Source organism: Gymnoscopelus braueri (genome assembly GCF_963280865.1).
Source record: "Gymnoscopelus braueri genome assembly, chromosome: 6".
Classification (NCBI taxonomy): domain Eukaryota; kingdom Metazoa; phylum Chordata; class Actinopteri; order Myctophiformes; family Myctophidae; genus Gymnoscopelus; species Gymnoscopelus braueri.
This window is the reverse complement of record NC_137607.1, coordinates 28,251,947-28,265,967: the sequence shown is the minus strand read 5'-3', so window position 1 is coordinate 28,265,967 and position 14,021 is coordinate 28,251,947. Positions and strand designations below refer to the sequence as shown.

The window sequence follows — 14,021 nt, the reverse complement described above, 5'->3', positions numbered from 1 at the left end:
TCACATCTGGAGTATTAATTTAACTCTGTAAGTGTAAAAACTGACCATTAAGGTCCATTATGGGTCTATTTTTTCCAGTTAAATGAACACTCCGGATTGTGCTGTGTAGGTCGTACTATACCAATACAGCCTTACACAGAACAGCCAACAACAAAAAGAACATCGACATATTAAAATATGGCACTACATGCACTGCACCACGGAAGTTATCTTGAGAAAACAACGAACAATGTCTCTGTAATTTCAAACGGACATAGTTTAATGGCAGAGCGTGCCGTGCCACGGCTATGTCAACATATGTTTGTTCATGGCAGGTTATGAGGGGCCACGGAGAAGAAACACCTTGTGTGACAGCCGCAGAGCTAAACGAGGCCCACGGGCCCCTCCATATTAAGGAGAGGATTTCCCCCCACTCATAAATATCCTGTTTTTTAAGATGGAAATTTCAGTTTGTGGTAATCAGCAGAAAAACGCAGTGCGGGAACCACTTGAGGTTTCCAGAGTTGCTTTCTCTGAAGGAGAATCTGTCCTCGAGTTGTAAATCACTCTTTTATGATGCTTGTACAACTTCCAAGATCATTTTGCTCTCCAAATGGTCCCTGCCATAAAGTAACTTTTTTATATAGGCTTTGAGGATAATTTAAGGTCAAACTGGACTCTGCTACATAGAGGGGTATATTCTTTTTGTAATGGACTGCATATCTTCCAACAATACGTTTTACTCAAAACAAAATGCATAGCAACTAAGTTCTCCAAAAAATCTGTTGAATCATTTTGGTGTTCTGTATTATCAACAACATTCTCTACTTTAGGCTTCAGTTCATCTCATCAACCAGTGTGAATTGGACACAGTGGCATGGCCTTGCTTGAAATGCATTTTATTAATATACATGTTTTTTCTGTTACAAATAAAGGATATCATAGGAAATTAAGAGAATTTGCTGTTTTTTGGATTCAGAAATACATTAGCCTTTCCTGTATACTGGACTATTACATTAAACAAAATGTGTTGAAAATGTTTGCTTCTCAGTGGTATAAAATTGAAAGGAAAAAAAAACTATCTTGGAGAAAAAAAAGCATAAATGTTTTAAAACCCCAATGTACATGGATGATGAAGTTCATGATGTTTTTGTTCTTTTTCGTTTAAAAACAAAAACTGTTGATCCCAGTTTTGGTGTTTTCACCCGATCCATTGCCAGAGCCAGCGGGAGATGGGGAATCCAAGTAGTCCATACAAGAGTCTCCTTATCTCAAACAAGGCATGGTGCTGTTGAATGTAAACTCTTGGTATGGCACTGACTGCGTCGAGAATAAGCTCTCCAGTAAAACGTGCCCTCCCTTTTTTCAGTCCGCACCAGAATCGAAAGATAAAACTACTCGGCTACACAGATACAGCATCCAATCTAGATGTCTTTGGTACAAACGAGCTCAGCGATGCTCGGTAGAGAGAGAGAGAGAGAGAGAGAGAGGGGTGACCTTGTAGAAAGCCTTCCGTCGCTTGGTGTCCCAAAATCAGATACAATAAAAAGCACTTTGGGACATGTGGCATCCATCGCTATAGCGATGCTGCTTCAAAGTGGAGTGGAGACTGCAGGGTCAGATTCCATGGTCGGAGTGCGAGATGATCATCATCACCACCGGAGACAGTGTGTGTGTGTGTGTGTGTGTGTGTGTGTGTGTGTGTGTGTGTGTGTGTGTGTGTGTGTGTGTGTGTGTGTGTGTGTGTGTGTGTGTGTGTGTGTGTGTGTGTGTCTACGGCTGTCCAGACAGTGGCGAGGGTCCCCTCCCTTCCTGTGCAAGCCCCCCCCCATTGTCTCATTGTCCCTCCCTGGTCGCAGCCTCTCTCTCTCTCGCCACTTCCTCCTCAGTTGACTGTGGGCACCTGGTTCAAGCTGTACTCCTTGGCTTTGAGCCTCAGGTTAGCGATGCTATTGGCCATGTTCATTCCCTGGGATGTATTGGTGTTGGAACAGGTGGGAGGGTAAGTGGCCATGGCGCTGAGGGACAAGAGAATGGTAAAGAGGGAAAAAGGTTAGATCACCTGTTGCTGTTGAATTGCAAAAAAAAACTCTATACGAGCTGCAGCTGTGGAAATACGAATAGGGGAAACATTTTAATTTGAAGCAGGAACCCATTCATCAATATGAAATGATGGATTTTGACTAAATCTGACTTTAAGGCACTCATAATGTAAAATTGCTACATCAAAAAGGGACTATTAGTCAAGTAAAACATACTCTGCTGTCTGGGCCACAGCCTTTGCTGTGGCGCTTACTGAAACCCCACACAGGCATTGGATACCAGCTTAAAAATAATATACAGTAAATGGCAGTAAATGACGGTGTAAGTGTTAGAACCACATTAGCATGCTCCAAATAGCATTATTTCTGGTCAGGAGATTTCCCACTGCACAGCATCCAGCCAAAGCATTTTCTCGCTGAGGTTCAACGGGAAGCCTTTGGCCGTGGCTGCTGTGTCGGACATTTTATACTGAGTTTCATACGGGAGGATTACTGTAAATCATGACCAGTGTAACCAGAGTCACAAAAAAGAATGTTGCCCAGCGGAGCGCCGTAGCTCTCTAGCGTTCATTATCTGGTATAGTATAGCAAAGAGGGTCACAGGGGTCGACGGTGGATTTAATATGGTTTGTTTTCACATTATCACCTCGTCAGGAGGGTCACAGGACACCCCAGCCCCCTCTCTCCACCCCTCCGTCCCCCCCAGCCCTCTCACATTCACAGAAAAGAAGCGAGAAACCCTTCATTAACACACTACTGGTCATCATTTACATCATGCGGTTATCATGCAGAAATAGAGGTCTGTCCCAATAGGCCGCCGCGGTTAGAGGGTAGCGTCAAGGAGATGCGATCATGCCATTAGTCTAAGAGATGGGAAAGGCCAAGTCGACCTTTTAGAAAGCAACCGCTGCAAGCATAACAAACGAAGCCACGCTCTCTGAACATGGACTTTAAACACACTTCAGAGGGTAAACTGACTTGACTGCCTGCTTACCAAAACCAAGGTCAGAGGCAGTGACAGTTTCATTGAATCCAGGTGGATCTGAGTGAGATAAAGAGGGGTTAGAGGGAATATGACGAGTATGCACAGGTAGGGGAGAGGAGCTGGACAGATGTGTGGACAGGAAATGAAACAATAACAGTGAGCCATACCAGGGTCAGAGCTGGGAAAGGTGGTGTGTGTGTGTGTGTGTGTGTGTAGGTGTGTGTGTGTGTGTGTGTGTGTGTGTGTGTGTGTGTGTGTGTGTGCGTGTGCGTGTGTGTGTGTGCGTGTGTGTGTGCGTGTGCGTGTGCGTGTGCGTGTGCGTGTGCGTGTGTGTGTGCGTGTGCGTGCGTGTGCGTGCGTTCATGCTTTCATGCGTGCGTGCGTGCATGAGTATGTGCGTGCGTGCAAGCGTGTGTGTGTGTATGTGTGTGTGTGTGTGTGTGTGAGAGTGTGTGTCAGGGGCTTGAGGTTGGGGGGTGATGTTATGCTGGAGTTAAAGTGCGGTTATTGTGGTGTCAGCCTGTGCCTGAAAACCGAACTTTTTTCCACTGGAGACAGATATTAGGTTTGATATTAGAAGAAAGCAAGTATTAAAGGAAAGAGCCATGCACAGCAACAAGAGAGGAGATACACACTGTGCAGAAGTAGTAGCCTTTCTAGCCACTGTCAATGTCCCCTCCACCCTGTATCAAGCCTGTATTAGCTGACGTATTTTCCAGGAAGAGAGCGTATTAATGCAGCGGGAATTCCCCTGGAGGGTGGAGCGGCAGCACTGCAAGCATCTAAAAAATGGGAATACTGTATCTATGCTGGCTATGGGCACACCGATTTGTTAGAGGTTAGGATTAGGGGTAATATCGGTGGTAATATTAAACTCGGTTTCGACAAAAACAGCAGTTCTGAGCTTGTAGTTCGGCTATTCTCTGCAAATAAATTAAAGAAAATTATAGACCCCTGGGGTACCCCGGTCAACAAATTATATGGGGTTTAAGTGGTTAATAACTGTTAACTGTTATTGTGGAGAGACTGGGTTTTCCTGACGACAGATTGTGTGACATGTCCTGGAGAGAAGGCGATGGTGTGTGTGTGTGTGTGTGTGTGTGTGTGTGTGTGTGTGTGTGTGTTTATACACAGCACGTCAGCATGGACAAGAGCTATATGAAAGGTTTAAAGTGCTGAGGCGGGAGAAGAGGGTGTACAGGTACAGTACTGTACCTGTAGGGTGCAGCGCTCCCCCAGGACAGGTAGTCGTTGGGGCGGGGTGCAGGGCGGGGCACGATGGGCTGCTCCACCGCCGTCACGTCGCCCGAGTACGACTTGAGGAGCGAGGCGTTCTTGCTGGCCAGCATGGCACGCTCGTTCCTGCGGAACTTGGCTCTCCTGTTCTGAAACCAAACCTGGGGATACAAAAGTAAAGTGAATAAATAATAGAATAAATTTAAAATGAAAAGCATGATGATGTTCACATAACATGTCATGTGCATTACATGAGACAAAATAGAAACCTCTTTAGGCTCAAGCATACAACTTTTCAGGATATCTTAGCCATAATTGTGTCTGATAGACTGCACAAATGAAAGAACTGCATTTAATAAATAAATAAAAAGTCCTTTTCTTAAAATGTAATGTCCAATAATATGGTATTTATTTCTGAAGCTTAACCATATTAACTGGCATCCCTATTTTGAAAAATATTCTATTTCTTTCGAAACACATTAAAAGTAGCGAAGATAGCAGATGTACAAGCTCACGGCGCATCGTTGTGAGCTTATAGATGGGCTAATTTCACTTGTTGCACGATGGTGTATATGGCTTAAGTGGTTAAATCGTGCTCCTTTTTATTGACTTGATCTCATGGAGAGACTGAACTGTCCTCTGTAATGTACAGAGGACAGTGTACATGGCTTGTCCCAGTAGGGACAAGACATGCACACACATCACACATGCAGACACTTTTTTTTTTTTACTATGCCAGTGGTTCTCAAAGTGGGGTCCTCGAAGGGGTTCCAGGGGGCCCCCAGTAAAATCAGTTAATATAGCATCAAAATCAGTTTAACCACTTTAAACCTATGGACACATCGGCTATTTGAAAATAGCGCGTTGCAATGCGACGTGCTATGAGCATGGAGATCTCCTATTTTCAAAACATCTTGAAAGAAATTTTAACATTTATGAATGTTTTTGACACATTTTAACGGCACAAAATATTTTCTGATGGGGGTCCGTGGCAAAATACATATTCATTTGGGGATCCTTAACATGAAAAGGTTTGAGAACCAATGATCTTTGCAACAGTCCACCACTCATCAGCACAGACAATTCACCCCCTCAAACCACCAACCCAATACGTCCACACATACTCTCCAGTTTCCTGGCTAAACAGATGATGAGGGCCCTGACTGGGGGTGCTAATGTTGTTCCTCGCTGTGAAATCAAATCCATTATTAAACGCTCCGGGCTCGCAGGGGCTCAGGGAGGCACAGTGTCCGATTACGTACAGCCTCAGGAATGAGCCTAAAGTCTCTTTTATCAAAGGATTTCTGCATCGCTCTCTGGTACACATTAATCACAGATGTGCTCCCATTCTCTATCCCTCTCTTTTCCTCTCTCTCTTACTCCTCCCCATCTCTGTTTCATTTCTCGTACTCTCTCACTCTCTGTCTTTGTCTCTCTTCCCCGGTTAAAAATATCCTCATTATGACCTATGGTAAAAGTGCAGTGAAATGTTAAACAAACTTAACTCAATCCTGCACACATACACAGAAAAAAATCCTGAGTGTTAATTTAAGTCTGAGAGTGTACAAATGTAAAGAAATGGACCCATAAGGGTCCATTTCATTACATTTGAATAGTTTCAGAGTTACAATACTGCGAGTCTATAATCTTTATTTTAATAATGGGCAATCCTCATAGACTGACTGAATTCCGCACCATGTTGAATATAAATGTTGCGCAGAATAATAGAAAGACAAAATGTACCGATAAGCCATTTCAAACCTTCTATAAATCTCAAATTTCACCATAATCTAAAACCAACAGATCGGTTTACATTTTGGCTTATCACATTTTGGGAGTCATAGCAGCATTATTTTGGTGTTTGTTTTTTTGAGTCATATTATCATTCCTACCGTTTTAATCTCCCTAGGCTTGAATTGGCCATCAGCTGTTGTGCATTTTGATTACATCACTGTGCTGAAAACCACAGGCTTAATTTAAAATAATTACATCCACCCTCTGATCTGGTCACCGCACGCGTGTGTTTATGTGTGTGTGTGTGTGTGTGTGTGTGTGTGTGTGTGTGTGTGTGTGTGTGTGTGTGTGTGTGTGTGTGTGTGTGTGTGTGTGTGTGTGTGTGTGTATAAACGGCTTATAAAATGTGTTATCACAAACGACATAAAAGATATCAGTGATTGTGGTACGACATTTCATTCCGTTTTTAAATTTGTATTAAATTACATTTGGGTACCAATCAGTAGTACAGATTGTATTATCGACGTCTGTTGGTGTATTGCGTGGCGTCTGACAAAATAATAAACCACAAAATGATAAACCACCTATAATGCACTATGCTGAGATCAATGCCTCCACCAAAATCACTCTGTGCTGCTGCCTGCTTAAAATATATATGTAATATGTAAGCATATGGTTTAACCCATTAAGACCTGAGGCCGAATCTACAAATGTCTTCTAAATCAGTAGTTCTCAAACTTTTTCGTGCCGTGGACCCCCCCATCTGAAAATGTTTTGTGCCAGGGACCCCCAGAAGAGAATATTTGTGTAAAATATATATATATATATATATATATATATATATATATATAAAAATTCAAACACTTTCAAGATTTTTCTAAAATGTTTAAAAATAGCAGATGAACAAGCTCGCAGCGCAGCACCAAGTGACGCGCTGTGAGCTTGTATATCTACTATTTTTGATAACCACTGTTCTAAATCCTAAGAGCTATCTGAAAAACGTATGTTGCTATATATATATATATAGCTAAAATCTAAAATAACACAGATGCTTTCCCGGGTTTAATGGGTTAATTAAACATGTGGAAGGTTCAAGGATGTGGAAAAAGGATGCTGCTTGGGTAGAATATCTATAGGTAAGCATCCTGAGATGTACGGTGACTGCATGGGCTTTAAACAGTCTCACACAGCAAAATCCTCAGTGTTAATTCAACTCTGAGAGTGTTCGAAGGGATAAATGAACACTTGAGGATTTTACTGTACATGCTATGAAGCGCAGTGCTTTAAACTTTCATTAAATGGCAAATATAGGCCGTCTCTGGTGCTCTCTCTGTACAAATAAAGTCAGGTCATGTCAAATTGTTATGTCACTAATTTTGAGATTGGAAAGTGAGTTCCAATCTCATTTGTATTTTATTTCATTTGATATTATTTATCCACTTCATCTATTTGGCAGTGTGCAACAAAACTATATCTGACCTCGGCCACATGCGTATTTACAGTACTTGTGCCTCTCTGGAGTGAGAGAGTTTGAGAGAACCTATTATGCAGTATAATGCTAATGAATGGCTCTCTCCTTGCTTAACACTTTACATACTTTGCACTGACCTCTTGGTGAGTTTACGGTTCACTCTCGCATACAAACAGATCTAAACCATTGTACTTTTTGTTACTGACGCTATTCCATTTTTTATATATATATTTTTTGCAGGAATACCTGAAAACCCTAACATGTCAATCTTTTAACATGAGTATGTTTGGATGTCATGCCACAGCATGATGCTTCTACACATTAAACTTCTCTGTGTTCATTTAACAATTTTAGTCCCGTATGGGTTCCATGTGCATGGGTAAATTTTTAACTCAGAGTTAAATGAATAGGAATTAATGGATTTTATGGTGTATGAAGCTCAGTGAAAATACTCGTGAGATAAACAAGATAATAAATAAATAAATCTAAAACAGTAAAAGACAAAAGCATCTTAGTTGGCCTGGACCGCTGGCGGTCCAGGCTGGCGGTCCAGGCACCTAGGCTCTAAAGTAGCCTGACAGCGAGTCCTTTGCTACATGCCACCCCCCATCTCTCTCCCCATTTCCTGTCAGCCTTCTATCCTATCCTATCAATAAAGGCATAAAAGCAACAAAATAAAATCCAAAAAAATAAAAAATAAAAAGCATCTTAGTTGAGGTTAGCAGGGATTTTTCATTAGCCTACACAACATCCACGATCACGCTTAATGAGTCTCTCCGTACCTGCACTCTGGCCTCGGTGAGGTTGACCCTGCGGGCCAGGTCCTCTCTGACAAAGGCATCGGGGTAGTGTGTCCTCTCAAAGACCCTCTCCAGAGCCTGCAGCTGGCTACTGTTGAAGGTAGTCCGGTTCCTTCGCTGCTTCCTCTTTTTCTTCTCCTCTGTGTTCATCTGTTCATCTACGGAGAAGAGGAACAAAGTGAAGGCCTTGTGAGTGACATAAAGACTGGATTTTTATAACCAGGATCACCGGAATCCAAACATCAGCCCACCGGCCGCAAGGTGAACGTGGTAACAGTTAAGGTCTCTCAGCTACAAACGCACGTCCAAATATTCTGCACAGGGATTAAGCAGATCGCAAAGGAGAGATTTTGTTCACATGTGAATTTCTGAAGCTTTCAGACCTATAGGCACCGTGTCAAAATGCATCAATTTCTAATAATAAAAAAGCTCTGTGGATTAAAGGCATTTGTTATTCTTTATTCAGGAGTCTACATTGAGACTTCATTCTACAGAATGATGGAAAACAGACAAAAAGCAAGAGGGAGAAAAGTTAGACACTGTCCAGGAGCAGCCTGGAAGCTTAAAGACGTAGGACTTTTCTTTTGTTGTTGTCATATCCATCTAAAATATATATAACAAGTCTAGCAAGTATACAGAATATACTGCTGTGAGATGTCCATAAGATAGCACCTTTATATTAAAATGATGATGGACACTGTACCATACTGTGATTTTCAAATGTGTGGCTCCAGTATAGGAATCAGATTCCTAACTGGCAGCGTTGGTGCCATGATTTCCCCGTTGGGCTGCACCAAACCACAAGATAATAGTTTCTATTCACATGGAAAATGGAGACTTTGCCTGTGTGTGCCTGTGTGTGTAATAACAGACGCACAGACACACAGACATACATGTGTCACACATATGAAACATGGTGTGCGCATGCAAGCATACAGTAGACACAGATATAAACGCGCGCACACACACAAACAGAAATTTACATGTGTGTATGCACAGCGAAGTGAGGAATGTTATAGTGAAAATGGGCCCGTAAGGTGTCCATTTTACTTTTTTACCTCACGCCTTTTCTTCAGTGTCTCACTCATGCTCTTACTGTCATCATCTGCATCCACTGTTCATTGTGTTATCCTCCCCATGTGTCAACATGGGCCTGTTTGTTGTCACCATGTAGCTTTAATGAGAGAGGGGCCCACTCTTGTCTGTCACCATCATTCTCTGCTTTATCTGTCACAGGATGCCCGCTGAAAGTGGCTGCCTGTGTTGTGTGGAGTTACTCAACACCACTGCGGGGAGCAACAAGAGCCAGCGATTGTTGTGAATCGGTTTTAAAAGTTACAAAACGCTGTGGGCTCACTTGATGGCTTTTCTAGTGGCGAGAGTTTTAGCATTCCGAGGGTGTACTGAGATGACTTTATGCATGGTAATTTATGCAAAAACGCCGACAGTGGGCATGCAAACCAAAAACACTGAATGTACACAGTATATCTATAAGGACAATTTTGGGTAAAATGAAAATATCATACAAGTAATTTCATAGTCATACTACATTGGATCTTGATATAGTAAGAAAATGGAAGGCATTTTTTATTAACATCACGTTTCTCGTGAAGGCATGAGGGAAACAGCACACACACACACACACACACACACACACACACACACACACACACACACACACACACACACACACACACACACACACACACACACACCACTGACACATTTATGATGAAGATGATGATGAGGATGATGATGCCTTTTAACAGGAGTCTCAAGTCCTACCATTAGAGACAAACTATGAAGACTACAAAAATGAAATTTATAACAAAAACTATATAGAGAGAACGTTATTTTGGAGTATTTTAGAGTCTCTTGGATATAGTAATTGTGTGTATCTAAATATTTAAAAAAGAAATTACAAAGATGATAAATATAAATTTGAAAACTATAAATTCATATGCATTAAATTGAAATAAAAGACTCTGTAAGTCTATGAGTGCAAGAAACAGACCTTTGTAATAAATAATATTTAAACCACAATGGTTTAAATATTTTAGGATGTTTTTGTTTTTTCTCTCCCAATAGGCTACCCCCATTTTCTTGTCATATATATTTTTTATCATTATTTGTGTTCAATAATTAAACTGTGTTCTGAAATAAACTGACATAACATTTGGTTATTGATTATTTGATTTGTTTTAAATAAAAGTTCTAAAATATAATTAATGTTAACATATCAGTTGAAATAGTCTAAAATGCAATAATAGTATGCCCTTTCATTAATGCCAGTAGTATAATTAAGTTATATTGATTCCCATGGCAAAAATGCATAAATGAAAAAATGTTGCTGCTATGAAGTGAAACTGCTTTAATTTGTAGACTATACGTACTGTAGTTCTTTTAATTTGCTTACATTGATGTAATGATGTAACGATGTAAACCTTTTAATTAGGCCTAGGGTGAGATATAAAACTGCAAATCAAAGCCATTCCCATCCTCGAACTTGAAGTGTTGCCAGCTGGTGTAATTAGGCGTACTTCATTACAAACTGTCAGTGAAAGTTCACGTTAGGCCTAAAAACTAAATGCAGCCCAAACTAAATGCAGCCCAGTTATAGATATTTTTGGCCCCAAAGAGAAAATTTTTCTGTGACTATTGATTGATGTTTTTTATTCTATTTTATTATTCTATTTTTAAAAATAAATGTCAACAATAGCCTAATATAGATTAGACTCATTATATAGGCTTATGGTTGCACCACACTTGTTATTCCTCAAATAAAAACAGCCGTGAATAGACTCATTGCTTTCACATCTATATATTGAAAAACAAAAATATGTATAGCCTATAAGTTAGGCTACAGCATAACTATAAACCAACAGAAGACCATTCGGAAATATTCTGATATCATTTGATAAATTGCCGCATATAGAGCATCAGCTTAAAGAAAGCAAAAATATTTGCTGCCCTAATTAATTAATTTGTTTGTTTATTTTCTTCAATAGAATGATTAATGGGTCCACGCGGTCTGTAACTCCACTCCTGACAAAAAGACCTACTGACGTGTTGTTATTTGATTCCTTAATTGTTAGACCTACGAGACACGGGGTAATTATGACAAATGATTACGCGTAAATATTCTGAAAGTGTTTGACAAGCGAAATAACCGTGAATTAACGACGTGACCTCGCCACTTCCTCCCGCATATTTCTCACACCGGCCCGATCTTATACCCGTAGAATAACAATAACACTCATTAAAGCCCATAACGTTTCTGTCAACCTCTCCAAATGGCTCTTTGAGGAGGAGAAGGAGGGCGTATCGCTCGGGAGTTGACGGGTTTATTTACTCTCTCAATGAAGTGGGCAAGCGGTGTTCTTTTGCTTATACTGGGGTGTATCCAAGTTAACTTCAGTCCATTCTTTCACATTTTCTAATAAAGTTCAAGGCTAAACAAACTACTTTCCCATTTAGCCTACCCATCATGTTGCCTACCACCGAGGCAACACGTTCTCACAGATAGGCGTCAGTTATTGCCGCTCTGTCATTTTCACTCCCTTAATGCGTCACTATAGGACTAAAAAACTAAAAGGCACGCATTGGAGCTTCAAATACTTCAATACCTGGTAGCAACGTGATATAGAATCCCACCGTGGGTACGAGGCAACATGGATGATGTATCAATGCTGGACGGTGTTAAGATTTATTACTGCCAAGTTGACTTGTAGGTTACTTTACTGACCATATCGACCAACATGGCCATACCTCACTGACATCAAAGTGTTAATGGTAAATTAATGGGCATGTTCAGGGAAGGCGTCAAGAATGATGCATTGCCATACATACGCGCTCAGGAAGGATTCTGTAGCTTCAACAGAGCGCCAGTCTACAGGCCAAAACATTATGAAAATTAATGACTTCAGTGTTTGTCATTGTATTTCTGTATTCTGTGTCTTCAGAGGTCAGGCGTATTTTCACTGATAACCCCAAGCGCCTTTTCAGCGAGGCCCAAACATGCACGCCATGGATTATACACTAACACTAATGAGGATAATATGGGATTGATTTCATTCACATGAAATACTATTTTGATCACATCAGTGCACTTAACAAAATATTGCTCTCAACGCTGCATGGTCTCACTGTGTAGAACTGATCTCTACATGCCAGAGTTCTTCTCACTTACTCTCCTGTTGATTTGTGTCGCTCCCACTGGTCAGCCCCGGGGACTCCAGCATACTCCTCCCCGCCTCCCCGACGCTCTCGTCCGCCTGGGTCCCAACCATTTCCCCCCCGGCCTCCTCGAGGTCCAACAGGTGGCTGACCGAGAAGTTCTTTTTGGCTTGCAGGTTCTCCAGATTGGACGTGATCGGACTCTCCAGGCGGTTTGATAGCGTCGCTTGCCTGTCCATCACATGTCCATAGCTAGAAGTCATGACGCAAACAGGAGGATACAGTGGGGGGAATGGAGCAATAATAACAAGCGAGCCAAGTATATCCACGAACAGCGCATCCAAACCAGCCAGAGAAAATCTTGTTTTTCCTCCCAGAAGAAAACAACAGATCTGCTCACATCCAGACTATAAACTTCTACAGACAGACAGGGGGGAAACAAAGATGTCTCCTTGCCTGCTCTTCCCGATCAAAAGCCTACTAGCCAATCCATTCAATCCATTAACAAAAAATATCGCCGTAAAACACCCTCGTCCTCTGTGCGCGTTTTCAAAGAAGTCTTCTAAAAAAAAAAGAGTTCTCTTCCCACTTCACTTCCCACTCTGGTTGAGTCACGATCGCAACTGACTGAGCTTTAGAGCTTAGAGCTGCTGCTGATGCCGAACAGATGCACATCAGCTCATGTGCGCGTAAAGCTGGCTCAGCGGCAGCTAGGCGCTGAGAGGCAGGACCGAACCACCGCCTCCAAGAAACTAGAGTCTCTCTCTCTCTCTCTCTCTCTCTCTCTCTCTCTCTCTCTCTCTCCCCTCTCTCTCCCCCCGCTCTCTCTCCCTCTCTCTCCCTCTCTCTCTCTTTCTCTCTCTCTCCACTTCTCTCTCTCTCCCTCTCTCTCTCTCCTCTCTCTCTCTCTCCCCCTTCTCTCTCTTTCTCCCTCTTTCCCACTCTCTCTCTCTCTCTCTCTCTCTCCCCTCTCTCTCCCTCTATCTCCCCCTTCCTCCCCCCTCTCTCTTTCTCTCTCTTTCTCTCTCTCTCTCCCCCCCTTCTCTCTCTCCCTCTCTCTCTCTCTCCTCTCTCTCTCCCCCTCTCTCTCACCCCCTACTCTCTCTTTCTCCCTCTTTCCCACTCTCTCTCTCTCTCTCTCTCTCTCTCTCTCCCCCTCCCTTTCTCTTTCTCTCTCTCTGGCACTTCAAACTGCGGCACACGTTGGCAGGCTATAGGATTCATGCACCAGCCGGGGAGTAAATGAAACTTCGCGGCCCCTGGGAGGCTGGAGGACGGACAGACTCTAATAGGAGCCCCGTAATTACGTGGCAATGTCTTTGTGCTGCTGTGTCTGACGTTTCACAGGCCCCCCCCTCCCCCTAAACAGACCCAACGCCATCACCAACATCAACACCCTGATTAGGGGTCTTTTTTTCTCCCCCGGCAAACCTACTGAATCTCTATAGGAAATAGAAGGCAGCCAGAAGAGGCCGTATAAGAGTTGTAATTATCACTGTATGTTAATGATTCCAATAAGGAGAGTTTCAGTGTCCTGGGGGGGGACAAAATAATAATATTGGCAAAATTTGGCATGGCGTAAGCCGTATGGGTTTTAT

General features: G+C 42.2%; 1 protein-coding gene across 2 annotated transcripts; it reads right to left on the bottom strand.

The window, feature by feature from the left end:
- Positions 1 to 842: 842 nt before the first annotated feature.
- prrx1b (paired related homeobox 1b) lies at positions 843 to 13,088 on the bottom strand. Of its 2 annotated transcripts, XM_080431155.1 has the most exons (5): positions 12,437 to 13,088; positions 8,230 to 8,405; positions 4,222 to 4,403; positions 3,016 to 3,063; positions 1,858 to 1,997 (listed from the first exon to the last, which is right to left on the bottom strand). In XM_080431155.1, the coding sequence occupies exons 1-4, from the start codon at positions 12,684 to 12,686 to the stop codon at positions 3,045 to 3,047; spliced, it is 627 nt and encodes a 208-aa protein (XP_080287281.1). In that variant the 5' UTR covers positions 12,687 to 13,088; the 3' UTR covers positions 1,858 to 1,997; positions 3,016 to 3,044. The 2 variants fall into 2 exon arrangements, with proteins under 2 accessions (XP_080287280.1, XP_080287281.1); XM_080431154.1 differs by lacking the exon at positions 3,016 to 3,063 and having other exon boundaries at positions 843 to 1,997.
- Between the last annotated feature and the right edge of the window lie 933 nt (positions 13,089 to 14,021).